At 35.3% G+C, this 12,875-nt stretch overlaps 1 protein-coding gene across 1 annotated transcript in view; it reads right to left on the bottom strand.

Annotated features, from left to right (window-relative positions):
* Nucleotides 1-12,875, bottom strand: part of LOC140451278 (uncharacterized) — an 862,244-nt gene that overhangs the window by 297,733 nt on the left and 551,636 nt on the right. The window contains 2 exon segments of the mRNA XM_072545021.1: nucleotides 5,502-5,579; nucleotides 6,388-6,568. Coding sequence (XP_072401122.1) covers nucleotides 5,502-5,579; nucleotides 6,388-6,568 — 259 coding nt within the window.

The following is a 12,875-nucleotide window of genomic DNA, read 5'->3' as shown; positions in this document are numbered from 1 at the left end:
GTTTTTCCCTCATAATTTACTATGGAATCACTAACGGGAGAATTTTACTGTCATCATGGCATGTATTTGTCTTTTTAAAGACGAATTACATGTTATGATTTTTTCTGACGGATATTCTCACGTTAAAGTTGATTTCATGTAATCGAATGAACTATCTTATAAGTAAAGTCGTCCCAGGAACGCAACTCAACAATATTGGCAATATCATTTTAAAGTCGTCTACTTTAAAATGTATAATGTATGTCTGAATTGTCAATATAGATGAGTCAGATAAAATTAAATTATTAGAAGAATTTTTCACTAAGTAACAAAAACAAAATTAGTTTAATTTACTAATGTTTGTATTTTGAGAACGATTTCCGAAGTGGAAATTGAAACGTCAATAAATGTATTTTAACCTTTAATTGTGGCTTATTCCCATTTAAATATTAATTAATTTAAAATGCCACAAGAAAATAGCTTCAGAACAATTTTATTGATTTTGTTGGTTAGGACTTTTGTGGTAAGCTTAAGTGCGGTGTTCAGTAGATTTATACCTCTATAATAATTGTTGGGGTCTTCTTTATCTCCTTTCTTGAACATCGGTATCATTATGCTGTTTCCCCATGCGTCTGGTATCTTGCAGTGCAGGATTAGTTTTTGTAAAAGTTTTGTCATCTCTAGGGTTATACTTCCTCCTCCGTGTTTTAGAAGCTCGTTGGTTATTCCGTCTGCTCCTGGTGACTTTTTATTTTTGAGTGAATTTATGGCTATCTCTACTTCCTGAAAACTGATTTCTATTTCGTGTCTTAATTCAGGTACGTTATTGTGTTGATTATTATATTCCTTTGCTTTAAACGGTAAACTGGTATGTTATTGTATTCATTCAATTCTGCCATTTCTTTCCGTTGGTTTCTTATGAATCTCCATATTTGTTTTTGTGTACCGTGGAAGTCGCTTTCCATACTTTTTGTAAACTGTTCCCAGTGTTCATTTTTTGTTCTTCTTACCAACTGCTTTGTTTCATTTCGTATTCTTCTATAGGTGTCTCGGGATCCTGGGGCATTTGATGTTTTGTACTCGTGTAAGCCTTTCGTTTCTCTTTACATTTCTCTTTTATTTCTTTTCTAAACCATGGTGTATTGTTGTTGTTTCTTTTGTTCAGTATGACTTTGCGTTTTTCTAGAGCTTCTGTTGCTGCTTCTTTAATGTTGTTTTTAATTTTCTCCCAGCTCGCGTTTATATCTTCGATGTCATCTATTTGTTTCAGCTGTATCTTCTGTGCTAGCCTCCTTTGGTACATTTCTCTTGTAGAGTCGTTCCACAGTGATTCTACATTGAATTTTGCCTCGATGATTTCCTGTAGAAAATGTTTTGGTGGTATTTTCATTCTTATCTTTGCTAGTACTAGTTTGTGTTCACTCCCTACGTCTGCTGAGATTAAAGTTCGGATATCTAGAATTTGCTTTGGGTGGATTTTTATATTAGTAACTAAAAATCAATAATATATTTATGCCCCCTGAAGTTTTCAAATGTATATTTATACTGGAGCTTATGGTCAAAAAATGTATTATTGATTCTCAGTTCGTTAAAAACACAGAGATTAGTCATGAGTTCTACATTTGCGTTGACATGGTTTTCATTAAATCTTTGTTTTACTCCTGGAACTATTATTTCATTTCCGATTTGTGCATTAAAGTCACCCATAAGAATTAAGGGCTCTTCATGAGGTATTTCATCCAGGATGGTTTGCAATTGTTCGTAGAATGCCTCTCGTTCCTCCTTAGGTTTGCAGTCCTCGTGACTATAGATAGATATGACATTTAAGGTAGTGTATTGTGATGTTGATATGTATTATTCTTTTGGAGATATAACGGCAGTTATTTATGTTGTCTATAAATTTTGTATGGACAAGTATACCTACGCCTGTTAATCTCGTTCTTCTTTCTTCACTCCACTGTATGCTAGAAAATATTGGTCTTTACCTTTCTTCTTGGTTTCTCGGATTGCACAAATGTCTATGTTTTGACGTGACAACGTCTTAAATTAGGTTGTGGCTCGGAGTCATTCATGAAAAAGTGTAACGCTCGCTCACGTCTGTTACAGTGAGTCACCGAACGAGAGAGAGGCCCGCCGGACCGGCGAATGCCTTGCGTCTCTCTCCCACTCAAACATGATCGGTCCGCTGCGCGCGCAGCACTAGAGAATTAGGCGCGTTGAATCGGTGCGTGCTTCCGTGCTTGTGTCTCTGTCTTTCTCGAGCGTTCTTGGCGTTCAAGACACATTACAGCAGAAACACTTCCTTTCATTTCATATTTCTCCTATCATCGTCCTATCCTCAACAAAATCACTCAAATAGAAATTAGTTAAGTTTAAGTTTACATGTACAATGTTTTAGTAAACAAAATATATTTCTATAGTTAAAATTTGTGCAATTCTTATTTTCATTCAATTCCTTGTTCCTATTGTGCAATTTAATAATATTCATATCAATAAATATTCTACCGAGAAAAAGACGTTGTCACGTAAAATCTTCGCCCGTAAAACCGACTTTACAGGCAACCGATTTTTTTTTATTTATTAGTTCTTCTATTATCTCTTGGTCTTTGTTGTTGAAAGAAGTAATGTTCCATGTTGCTAATCTGATTGTGAGCTTATTTTTCCTTCTCGTTTTCCTTTTCTCTGCGTGGTTCGTCATCTTAGGTTCCGTCTGGTTCCGAGGCTTTATATCGGTTCTTTGAGCCTTGTTTTCTTTTACAATGGGTAGGATGCTAACCTGGCCCATCAACCCTTCTCTTTTATCCGGGCTTGGGACCGGCTGGGGGCATGAACGCGGCTTCTGAGCTACTCAATCCACCCAGTCATCGCGCTCATAACTCCCGTAATTATCTTTTCTTTCTAGTTACTGTAAGTTGCATATACCTAAAATGATGTAGAAAACAGTTATATAACAATTTTTGCAAAAAAAGAAACATGGACCAAAATTGGTGTGAGTGGCGAACTTTGAAAAATCTAGGAAATTTAATTTTAAACAACTTTTCTGTAGATGTGTATGTACAAAAAGTGGATAGAATTCAACCAAATGCAACCTAGTACATAAGGACAAATTCACGCCTTTTTAAAAAACGCACCACTTTAAATAGTAGCACTCCATGGTTTTTTCTAATTTCGGGGTCGATTGACCATATGAAATAATAAAATCTCTTTAACGTTGTAGTTCCTTTCTAAAGTACATAATCAATAGCCTAAGTAATGGCTTACATTGCCGAAACCCGAGCTGATACGAACCTTTTTTTTTCGTCTTTATAGAGGAATATTCAAAAGACATCTCAGTCCAGGACGCCGCCTGACTGACCTTAGTGCAGGATTCGTTCTTCGTACGCCCGGCGATATTTTCCGGGGGTTTTTAAAATGCCCTCTCATCGCCGAGTCTACGCCGAACGCCTACCTGCTAAACCAGACCCTCCTCTGTCATCCAGCGATCCGGAAGCGGAATGGCCGCTGTAAGGCCGGCATCACTTTCAAAGCACTACCTTCGTTCATCCACAGACTGTCAGCAAGGAGGCTCTCTGTCTCGTTCAAGGTAGCGAGTGAAAAATCCTCATTGCTCCTAGTACGGCATCACTCCCGGACGGGCATTTCCTCCTTCCCCACAGTCTGACTCCCACAGTCTAACTCATACAGTTTGACCACTTTTCTACCTTCAACTTTCAGCATCTTTCCCTTATCTTTGCCGTTGGTCTAGCTGTCTTTCTTCCTCTTCTTTTTTCTTGGTCACTGCACGGATATAGTTGTGTACACTAGTCCAACCTGCTTTATTTTCAATCATTATCTCAATCATTTCTCTCACTTTAACAAAATTCACACCTGTCTCTCTTTCCATTCTGTTCCTTTTTACTATTCATCTGTTGCAGTCTAACATCGTATGTGTCACAGTGTCCGAGTGTCCACAGTATAGACATTTATCTGTGTCAGCCTTTCCGAACCTAGAGAGGTAAATCCTAAAACACCCGTGTCCCTGTGAGCACCTGCGTTAGGAAATAATCCAGTCGCCACAGTTCACCCAATCTCTTATTTTCGTCCACTATGCCACATAAGGTTTGGACCTCTTCTCTCATAGAGCTCTTTTCTTTCCACCGATAAAACATGCAAAGGAACACATGGAATGATGTGCCAGTTATCACTATCGCCCCACTCCAGACTGGTGCCGCGTAGAGGACGATCGACTGTACAATACCGTGTAAGACCCTTCTCCTTTCGGATTTGGGTTCCCTAATGTTGGACAACGCCCTCCCCAACGCAGCCGCACTATTCGCAGCCTTCCGGCGACCTCCCACACTTTTCTCCATTTTTTATTCTGGTGCAATGTCACTCCCAGGTATTTTACGTGTTTTTTGGGTGTTATGACATGCTAATGCTACATTGTAATTCAACGCTTTGCCTGTACCTTTTCCCATTCAGAATGATGACTTCGGTTTTCTCTGCCACAAGTTTCAGTCCGTGCTGCGTCATCGGTGAAAATTATTAGAAGCGGTGAAAATGTAAGCAATTCGTTTTAATTTTAAGTTAAAATTCACACTTATTCTTCATTCTGTCGTTTATAGAATAACTTTATTTCATTAAGCATAATTTTATTTCGTTATTTCTTGTAGAAATATCAGGTATAAACTATTTAAAATTTTAGTATTACGAAAACAGTTTTGTTAAATGTCACATTGGAGCGAATTTATATATGAAGCTCTCCGACAACCTTTAGCTGTGGTTGGTGTTACCATTATCTCACTTTGTAGTTCAAAATTATTTCCAGGGCACCTTAGGTTCAAGATAAGATTGTTTTCAGTTTAATAACATAATAGGATTCAGGGATGAATTGTTTGTTTATTTTCATAATTTAAACATATTTGGAGTATTTTAATAACGATTTTCAATGTCAAGATTTAAACATGAATAACAGATTTTTTTCAGTTTAATAATTTTCAGTTGTTCATAATCCTTATATAATTTATTATCTAAATTCCCAAACACTACTATTATAAGTACACTATTTTGTTAGAAACCTTTAGTTGGAAAATTGAGCTAAAACTTACCGTTTAGCCCATATAAAACCCAAGTTAAAGGAATTAGGTAAGGTGCCAGTACATAAGTAAAAGATGAAAGTGCAGAAAAGCTTTAATAGTCAAAGTAACAGACACAATAAATAAATAATTTATATTAATTGTAACAATATAAATGTACATTTTAATATTCTAACAGTACACCAGCACAAAGAAACAAAAATAAATCATAAAAAAAGAAAAATGTCGGAGTAATTGTTTCGAGTATTATCGACATATACAACTTAATAATAATTTTGTGCACAACACAAGCATATATTTTATTTTAAAACACTATAGATACATTTTGGCAATATTTCAAGGCACTTTTGACTAGTTTTAGATTTGACTGCGAGTATAGCAGCGAACAAAAATAAGTAAGTTAAGACCCACCACCAATCTACTTAATGTATTGCGATCTGCGCTCACCTGGTACTTCTAGAGTTGCACTTGTGTTAGCAGTACCAATGGGATTGGTAGCTGTACAGGTGAACGTTCCTGCATCCTCTGAAAACAGATATTAAATATATTATACACGGTAGAAATTCTAAGAACTAAACATACATAATTTAGCATGGACTTTAATCTTCTTCATTGGTTTTTTTTTAATAGAGGGAAAAAGGGAGATAGGTAGATATTTATAACAGTGACCATACAATCGCTAACAAAGGAGCGCGGAAAAGAACATGTGGTATTTTCTTACTAGACAAAGAGCTGGTACAGTGTTTGACAAAAATAATTAAAGTGAAAAAAATACCATTTGAGTGGAAAGAAAGTATATTGACACCAATTTCAAAAAAAGAAGAAAAAAATAACCCACAAAACTACCGAGGTATTAGCCTTTTTTATAATAGATATTATAGATATTCGTCCTATGATTTTTTCCATTACAAGAAAGTGAGCATTATCTATGTTTTGACCTTGGTAGGTTTTGACGTCCATGATATCGGAAAAATGCCTTGTAGCAAAAAAGTGCCATCTTCAAATTAGGCAAAATGAACTGCAGGAATATGATAATCATGAGTCGTAAGAAATTTAAAAAATTGTAAAACATTTAAAAAATTGTTCTAAAGAATGAACACTTGACACTGATTTATTATTCTCCCTCTCTCTCAAAATACTACATACTTTTTACTCAAAATTATTTCCTGAAGCAATTGATCACAAAATGTTTTAAATATTTGGCAAAGTACAAGAGATAGTTATATGTATATTACAAATATAGCATAACTAATATTCTTAATAGATTCTGCCCCATCCTTTAATAGTCTCTCTCCTATAACCGAATATAAATTAACAAATTGGTTTTACTTACCGGGATAAGCTTGAGAGATGGTCAAACGGCAAACTCCATTTCTAAAATGCAATTGATAGTCTCTAGAATTCTGTATAATGCGTCCATTCTTAGACCACAAAACGTTGGGCTGAGGTTCCGACTGGACGATGCATTCAAACTTAGCGGCTTGGCCTGCGACAACTGCAATGTCCCGTAGTGGCTAAAGACAAAACAGAATATATTATTTACTGATTACAAAATATCTTCTGAATTACTCCCCTTATATTACTAATAACTTGTAGCTAAATAAACATGGTTGCCTAAGATATGAATCCAATAAAAACCTTAAGAAGAGAGAAATATGCAATAAAGTTGGAACCAGAAGGCTGCTGTGCAGCTATCTCGAAGAAAGAACCAACACTTACGTAATCGGACCAACATATCCGACATGTTTTCACGGAATACTTCCTACAATTCGATATTGCAATCCTACACAACGTGGGTCAACAATATGAAATACATTCATTAAATGAAGGCGATTCGACGCACAACCTAATCGTCCTGACCCTGGGTGCAATAGAAACAAACTGTTTGCAGACCCGCAATAAAAGAAGACAAGTTGACCAAACTTCAAAATAATTGTAAGCGAGAACATCGGCAATCTCCCAACAATTAAAAATATTACAGAGCTCGAAGAAAGCGTGATAACACTAGAGCAAACTAAAATAAATGCCATCGATTCCAGCTCCAAAACGAAAACAATCACCACACAGAGAGGAAGATTCAGGGATATCAGCGTAGAGCTCAAAAACCTAATCACGGAAAAAAAACAGAAAAAGACGAACGTACCGTACAAGAACAAGAGCAGATTAAAGGATTGTTAACGAGCTAGACAGGGGAGTGGAAAAACAACTCCAAAACCACAGGAACGAATGCTGGGACTCCCATATCCAAGAGCTAAACCCAAACAAATCCGCGTTCTGGAAATTATCTAAAATTCTCCGAAAAAACACAAAACCAATTCAAACTGTAGCAACAACGAACACCCACACGAAGACCTTGACTTCACCGAAGAGGTAGAAAGAACAACAAGAAGAATAAAAACAAGAAAGGGTAGAGGGCATATAAGCATAATGCACACATCTCCTGAAAAAATTAAACAACTAATAAAGTTGACAAATGCAAAAAAAGCCCCAGGACCAGCCAATATAACAAACAGAGCGCTGAAAAATCTACCAGCGAAAGCTACAATAGACATCGCGAACATAATAAACAGTATGCTTAAATTAATATATTTTCCAGACAGATGGAAGGAAGCTCATGTTATCATGATCGCAAAGGGGGGAAAATGGCACGTTTCCTCAAAACTATAGACCCATCAGCCTACTATCGTCCATGAGTAAAATAGCGGAAAGAGTCATACTGAAAAGACTCAACGAAGAATCACAGGCCTTAGGCACTATTCCGGAAGCTCAATTCGGGTTCAGAAGCGAACACTCCTGTGTAATGACCAACTCAGGTTGATGGCTCTCTGGACGAAACACACACTTTTTCTTTTACGAGGGACTCAAGTCCCGACGTAAAGCTAGAGTAACTTCTAGAGTCAGTAAAGTAAATAGGGAGAAAAGCCGATATGTGTGCTAACCCTACAGTTAGGTGGCTTAACCACAGTCAATAAAAGCAGAGGGTGTTCCATTACCCAGGGCACCCAAAGTAACTTTCAGATCATAAGCCTCCTCACGTAAGTCACACGCTGAGGTGGGTTGGAGGAAAAGCCTAGAACTTATTTGGTCTTGATTAATTGCATCCCAAACTTCTCTCGCCATAACTTCTATGTCGTCAAGAGAGACAGGTGGTGTTGTCGGCTCCTGGGTTGACGATCAATATTATCCCACAAATTCTCTATGGGATTGAGATCAGGGCTGCAGGGTGGCCAGTTCATGGTTTGTATTCCAACCTCGTCCAAATATTCACGGACCACACGTGCAACATGTGGTCGAGCATTATCATGCATTAAAAGAAATTATTTCCTATGTAAGGAGCAAATGGAACTACATGGTTAGACAAAATGTCTGTAATATACTTTTCACTTGTTAAGGAACCTCTTCGTAAAGCACAAGGTCCGTTTGCGCTGTAAGGGATATTCTTCCCCAAACCGTTACAGATCCTGCATTGAATAAATAATAGGTCATATATTACACTGTGCGTAGCATTCTCTTGGCCGTTGAATAACTCTCACACTTCTATTTGAGCTATATATAATCAATACCTCGATTCATCAGTGAACAACACGTGCTCCCAGTCATCAACATTCCAGTCAAGGTGCTCTCTGGCAAATTGTAATCTACTTATACGATGATTTACGTTCAAAGCTGGTGCTCTGACTGGTATCCTTAAATGCAGATCTTGTTCAGCAAGACGTCTTTGTATAGTGTTTCTACTAATTTGAAAATTATGAAAATTTGCCACTTGTATTTGTAAATGTCTCATTGTGAGAATACGTTCTCTTATAGCACGAAGCCTGATAAACTGGTCTTGTCGTGGTGTTGTAAGTCTTCCTCTTCCTTGTCCACGCCGTCTCGAATGTTTGTTTATTTCTAGAAAACGTTGAATGACTCGTGATATTGTAGTATGAGATACTCCTAACCTCAAGCCTATTTCACGATAATTTAACCATACATCAGCTAAAGTAATTGCCTGGAGAACACATTCATCCCGGCTCAGATTTCTTGAAATACGGTCCATGTCAATTAACTCACATATGCAAAATAGCAAAACAATTTTTTGAAATGTAAATAATATTGACAGTCTAAAACTGTCCTGTCAAATGGTTTGATTTTTCATAGCTAACTAACTGCTTCCATTAATGAGTATTAAAATTAAAATTAAAATAAAGATATCGATGATTTTTTTACGAAAATGTTGAAAAAAAAATGAAGCTTTTTCGAAATATTAATAAGATGTAGCGTTTGCTTTAAATAAATTCCACAAGGTGTTGCAAAATAAGATGAAAAATAAAATTTATTTTTATATCCCGTATATGGGTGAAACGCTGACATTTCTCAGAAAATATTGGTGAGGTAAGGTCTGCAATGCGAAAAAAAATTTATCGAAATTCAATTAAGCATACCTTCACAAGAAAAATACCTTAAAAATTATGGTAGAGTTGAGGTGGGGCGTTAATTTTGGAGAGTAAAAAATCACGTAATGCTTTGAACATACTTTTCTTCTTTGATAATAGAGATATCGTGATAATTTTTTTAGGAAAATGCGGACAAGGAATGAGGCGATCTCAAAATATGAATAACATGTAGCGTTTGTTTCTAATACATTCCACAGGGTGTTGCAAAATTAGATGAAAAAACACAACATTATTTTTACACCCTGTATATAGGTAAAACGGTGAATTTTCTCAAAAAACATTAATATAGTAATTAATTAAAAATATACCTACAATGTGAAAAATAAATCATGAAAATCCAATTAAGGGTTGTTTCCAACAAGGAAAATCTTGTTGATTGTCAACGAGAACTTCATCAATTTTCACACTTCGCATCCGATGTAAAATCTTTTCCAAAAGGAACCTCATGGTTCCCCAACACAATTTCGTGCCAATGGTTATCGGTACCTTATTTCCAACCTTCCTTTTTAATCAGATTTATATTATAAAAAAAATTTGACTTTTCTATTCGGTCCTGCCTAAACGAGTATTTTTGTTATCAGTTGATTTTTCGTACTAAGTCTGATTTCCATAGATAGAAAGCCATATTATATTTTGTTTTTCTCTTCGTAGTAGTTGAGCCATTTCTGTCAAAAATAGTTGCTTTTTCTAATTGCTTTGGTGTCTCCAACAATAAAGTTAACTTTCCTTCTTTTACAAAAAATTTTTAATTTTTTTAAATTGTTTACTAAGTTCTAATTACAACAAGCTACTTTTTCTCCTGGCTTCATGATTCGATATATTGTACATCAGCGATAGAAGAGAAGTATTGTATTATATTATATTTTTTTTTTCTCTAAAAAATGGCTTTGGCAGAGCCAATTAGCCAGACTTGTTTGTGTTTATTAGTAAAATGGACTGAATTTTAATTATTATTGATTGCAGATTCATAGTCAAAATTTTCTTGTTATCAGTTATCAATGTTAGTGCTACATATACCTACCTAATATTTTTACGGATACATAAATTTTATTTTGATATATTTCTATTTTGTTGTTTTATTCTTTTAATATCTTCTTGTTTTTTTTTGTTTTTTTTCTTTTTTTTTTGTTTTGTTGCCTTTTTTTGTTTTTTGTTCTATTTCTATTTTCTTAATTCTTTTATGTTTTTTTTTTATTAATTTGTAGTATACTTTTTTTTTGTTTTATTTTTTTTTTCAAACCATATTAACAGGTTATGCCTATATACTATTTACAACTTGTATTTACATATTTTAACATATTTGTAAATGCAATGAAGAATTTCCATATTATTTGAAAGTATTAAAAGATTAAGATTTATTGAACGACACTTAGAATTTATTAATTCCTTATAAAGTTCGTTTATATTATTAATTTGTAAATCACATTCTAATATAATATGTGTTAGATCGCCTATTTTGCCACAAGTACAATTGGGAGTATTTGATAAGCCGATTCCATGCATGTAAGATGGCGTAAGAGCATGATTTGCTCTCAGCCGATTAATGATCTTTATAAAATGTCGATTGGATTCTGTGTAGAACCATCTTCTTGAGAGTATCCTAGTGTTACAATGATAAAAGTTTAAGCCAGTCTTACATTCCCTGTAATGTAAATGCCAATCATTTTTAAGTTTTTGTCTACTAACGGTGTCAAAATCTGTCGCTGGAATTAAATTTTTGTTTACTTTTTCTCCAATCATATTGTTTTCCTGTAACATACTGTGACATTTTTGCCACTTTTTTAAGTTTGTATAAAATCTATAAAAAAGTTTGTGTTTTTTACTGTAATTTTATTGTAGTTACTAAATGTATTTTTTAACACCTAAACCCATGCATTTGACATTGTTTGTCATCTTTATATGACTTTACAATAATTAGAACTGAAGAAGTGCAGAAATTACTGCACGAAACGTTTTCTATTAAAAGATTGAAATAGTTTTTTCACAGTTTTTTTCTCCTTGACCGATATCCTCATTTACAGTGAGATTTTAATCTCACATTGTGTATTTATATATATATATATATATATATATATATATATATATATATCATCATGTGCAGCTTTATCAACCGTTTCCAATTACGGTGCAGCCTCCCTTATTTTAATGTTATTCTATGTTCTTATTATTATTCGACGATGTCTTAGTTATTCGTTGTTCTAATAATTTGCGCTCATTTGCGCCCATATTTTTCTATCTTGTGCTATTCGAGACCACGTTGTTCCTGTTAATTTTCTTATATCATAATCCCATCTGAGATTCGGGCGCCTCTTTGGTCTCTTAGCGTTCCTGGGGTACCACATAGTTGTTCTAGTGGTCCATCTGTTATCTGTTCTTCTTGCCATATGTCCTGCCCATTGCCATTTCAGGGATTTTATTCTTTGGATTACATCAGTCACCTAGGTTTGCCTCCGTATCCATTCAATTCTTTTACGATCCCTCTTTGTTATCCCTAGCATACATCTTTCCATTGCTCTTTGAGTTACTTGAAGTTTCGACGTTATTTCTCTCTTTAATATCCAAGTTTCACATCCATATGTCAAGACGGGTAATATGCATTGATCAAATACTCTCTTCTTGAGGTATAGTGGCATTTTGGACTTGAAGACTATGGAATTTCGTCCGAATGCTGACCACGCTTGTTTTATTCGTCTGTTGATTTCTGGAAGTAGTGATCCCGATTTATGTATGAGCTGTCCCAGGTATATGTATTCATCTACTACTTCTAGCGAGGTTTCATTAATTTTTATTTCCACGTTGGCGATCAGATCATTGCACATTATTTTAGTCTTTGCTAGGTTCATTTTTAGGCCTACCTCATTGCTGGCTGTATTAAGTTCATTAATTTGTAGTTGTAATTCTTCAGGACTTCTAGCAATTAGAATGATGTCATCAGCGAATCTAAGATGGTTTAGGTATTCTCCATCTATACATAGACCTTGGTTGTTCCAGTCTAATTTCCGGAAGATATTTTCTAAGGTTGCAGTGAAGAGCTTAGGGGATATGGTGTCTCCTTGTCGGACTCCTTTCTGAGTGGGAAATTCTGGGGTATTTTCATATATGCTTACTCTAGCTGTGGCCTCTTTGTATATATTTGCTAGCGTTTCGACATATGGTTTATCTACTCCTTGGTCGACAAGAGCTTCTATGACTGCTCTTGGGTATACGGAGTCAAATGCCTTCTCGAAGTCTATGAATGCTAGCGCCAGTGGTAGATCATATTCTTTTGTTCTGCTCATTACTTCTCTTATTGTTTGAATATGATCCATTGTGCTGAAGCCACTTCTAAAGCCTGCTTGCTCTCGAGGTTGTGCAGCGTCAAGTGTGTTCTGTATTCTGTTGTTAA

This window comes from Diabrotica undecimpunctata, chromosome 9 (assembly GCF_040954645.1).
Source record: "Diabrotica undecimpunctata isolate CICGRU chromosome 9, icDiaUnde3, whole genome shotgun sequence".
NCBI classification, from domain to species: domain Eukaryota; kingdom Metazoa; phylum Arthropoda; class Insecta; order Coleoptera; family Chrysomelidae; genus Diabrotica; species Diabrotica undecimpunctata.
This window is presented reverse-complemented; position numbering and strand designations above follow the sequence as displayed.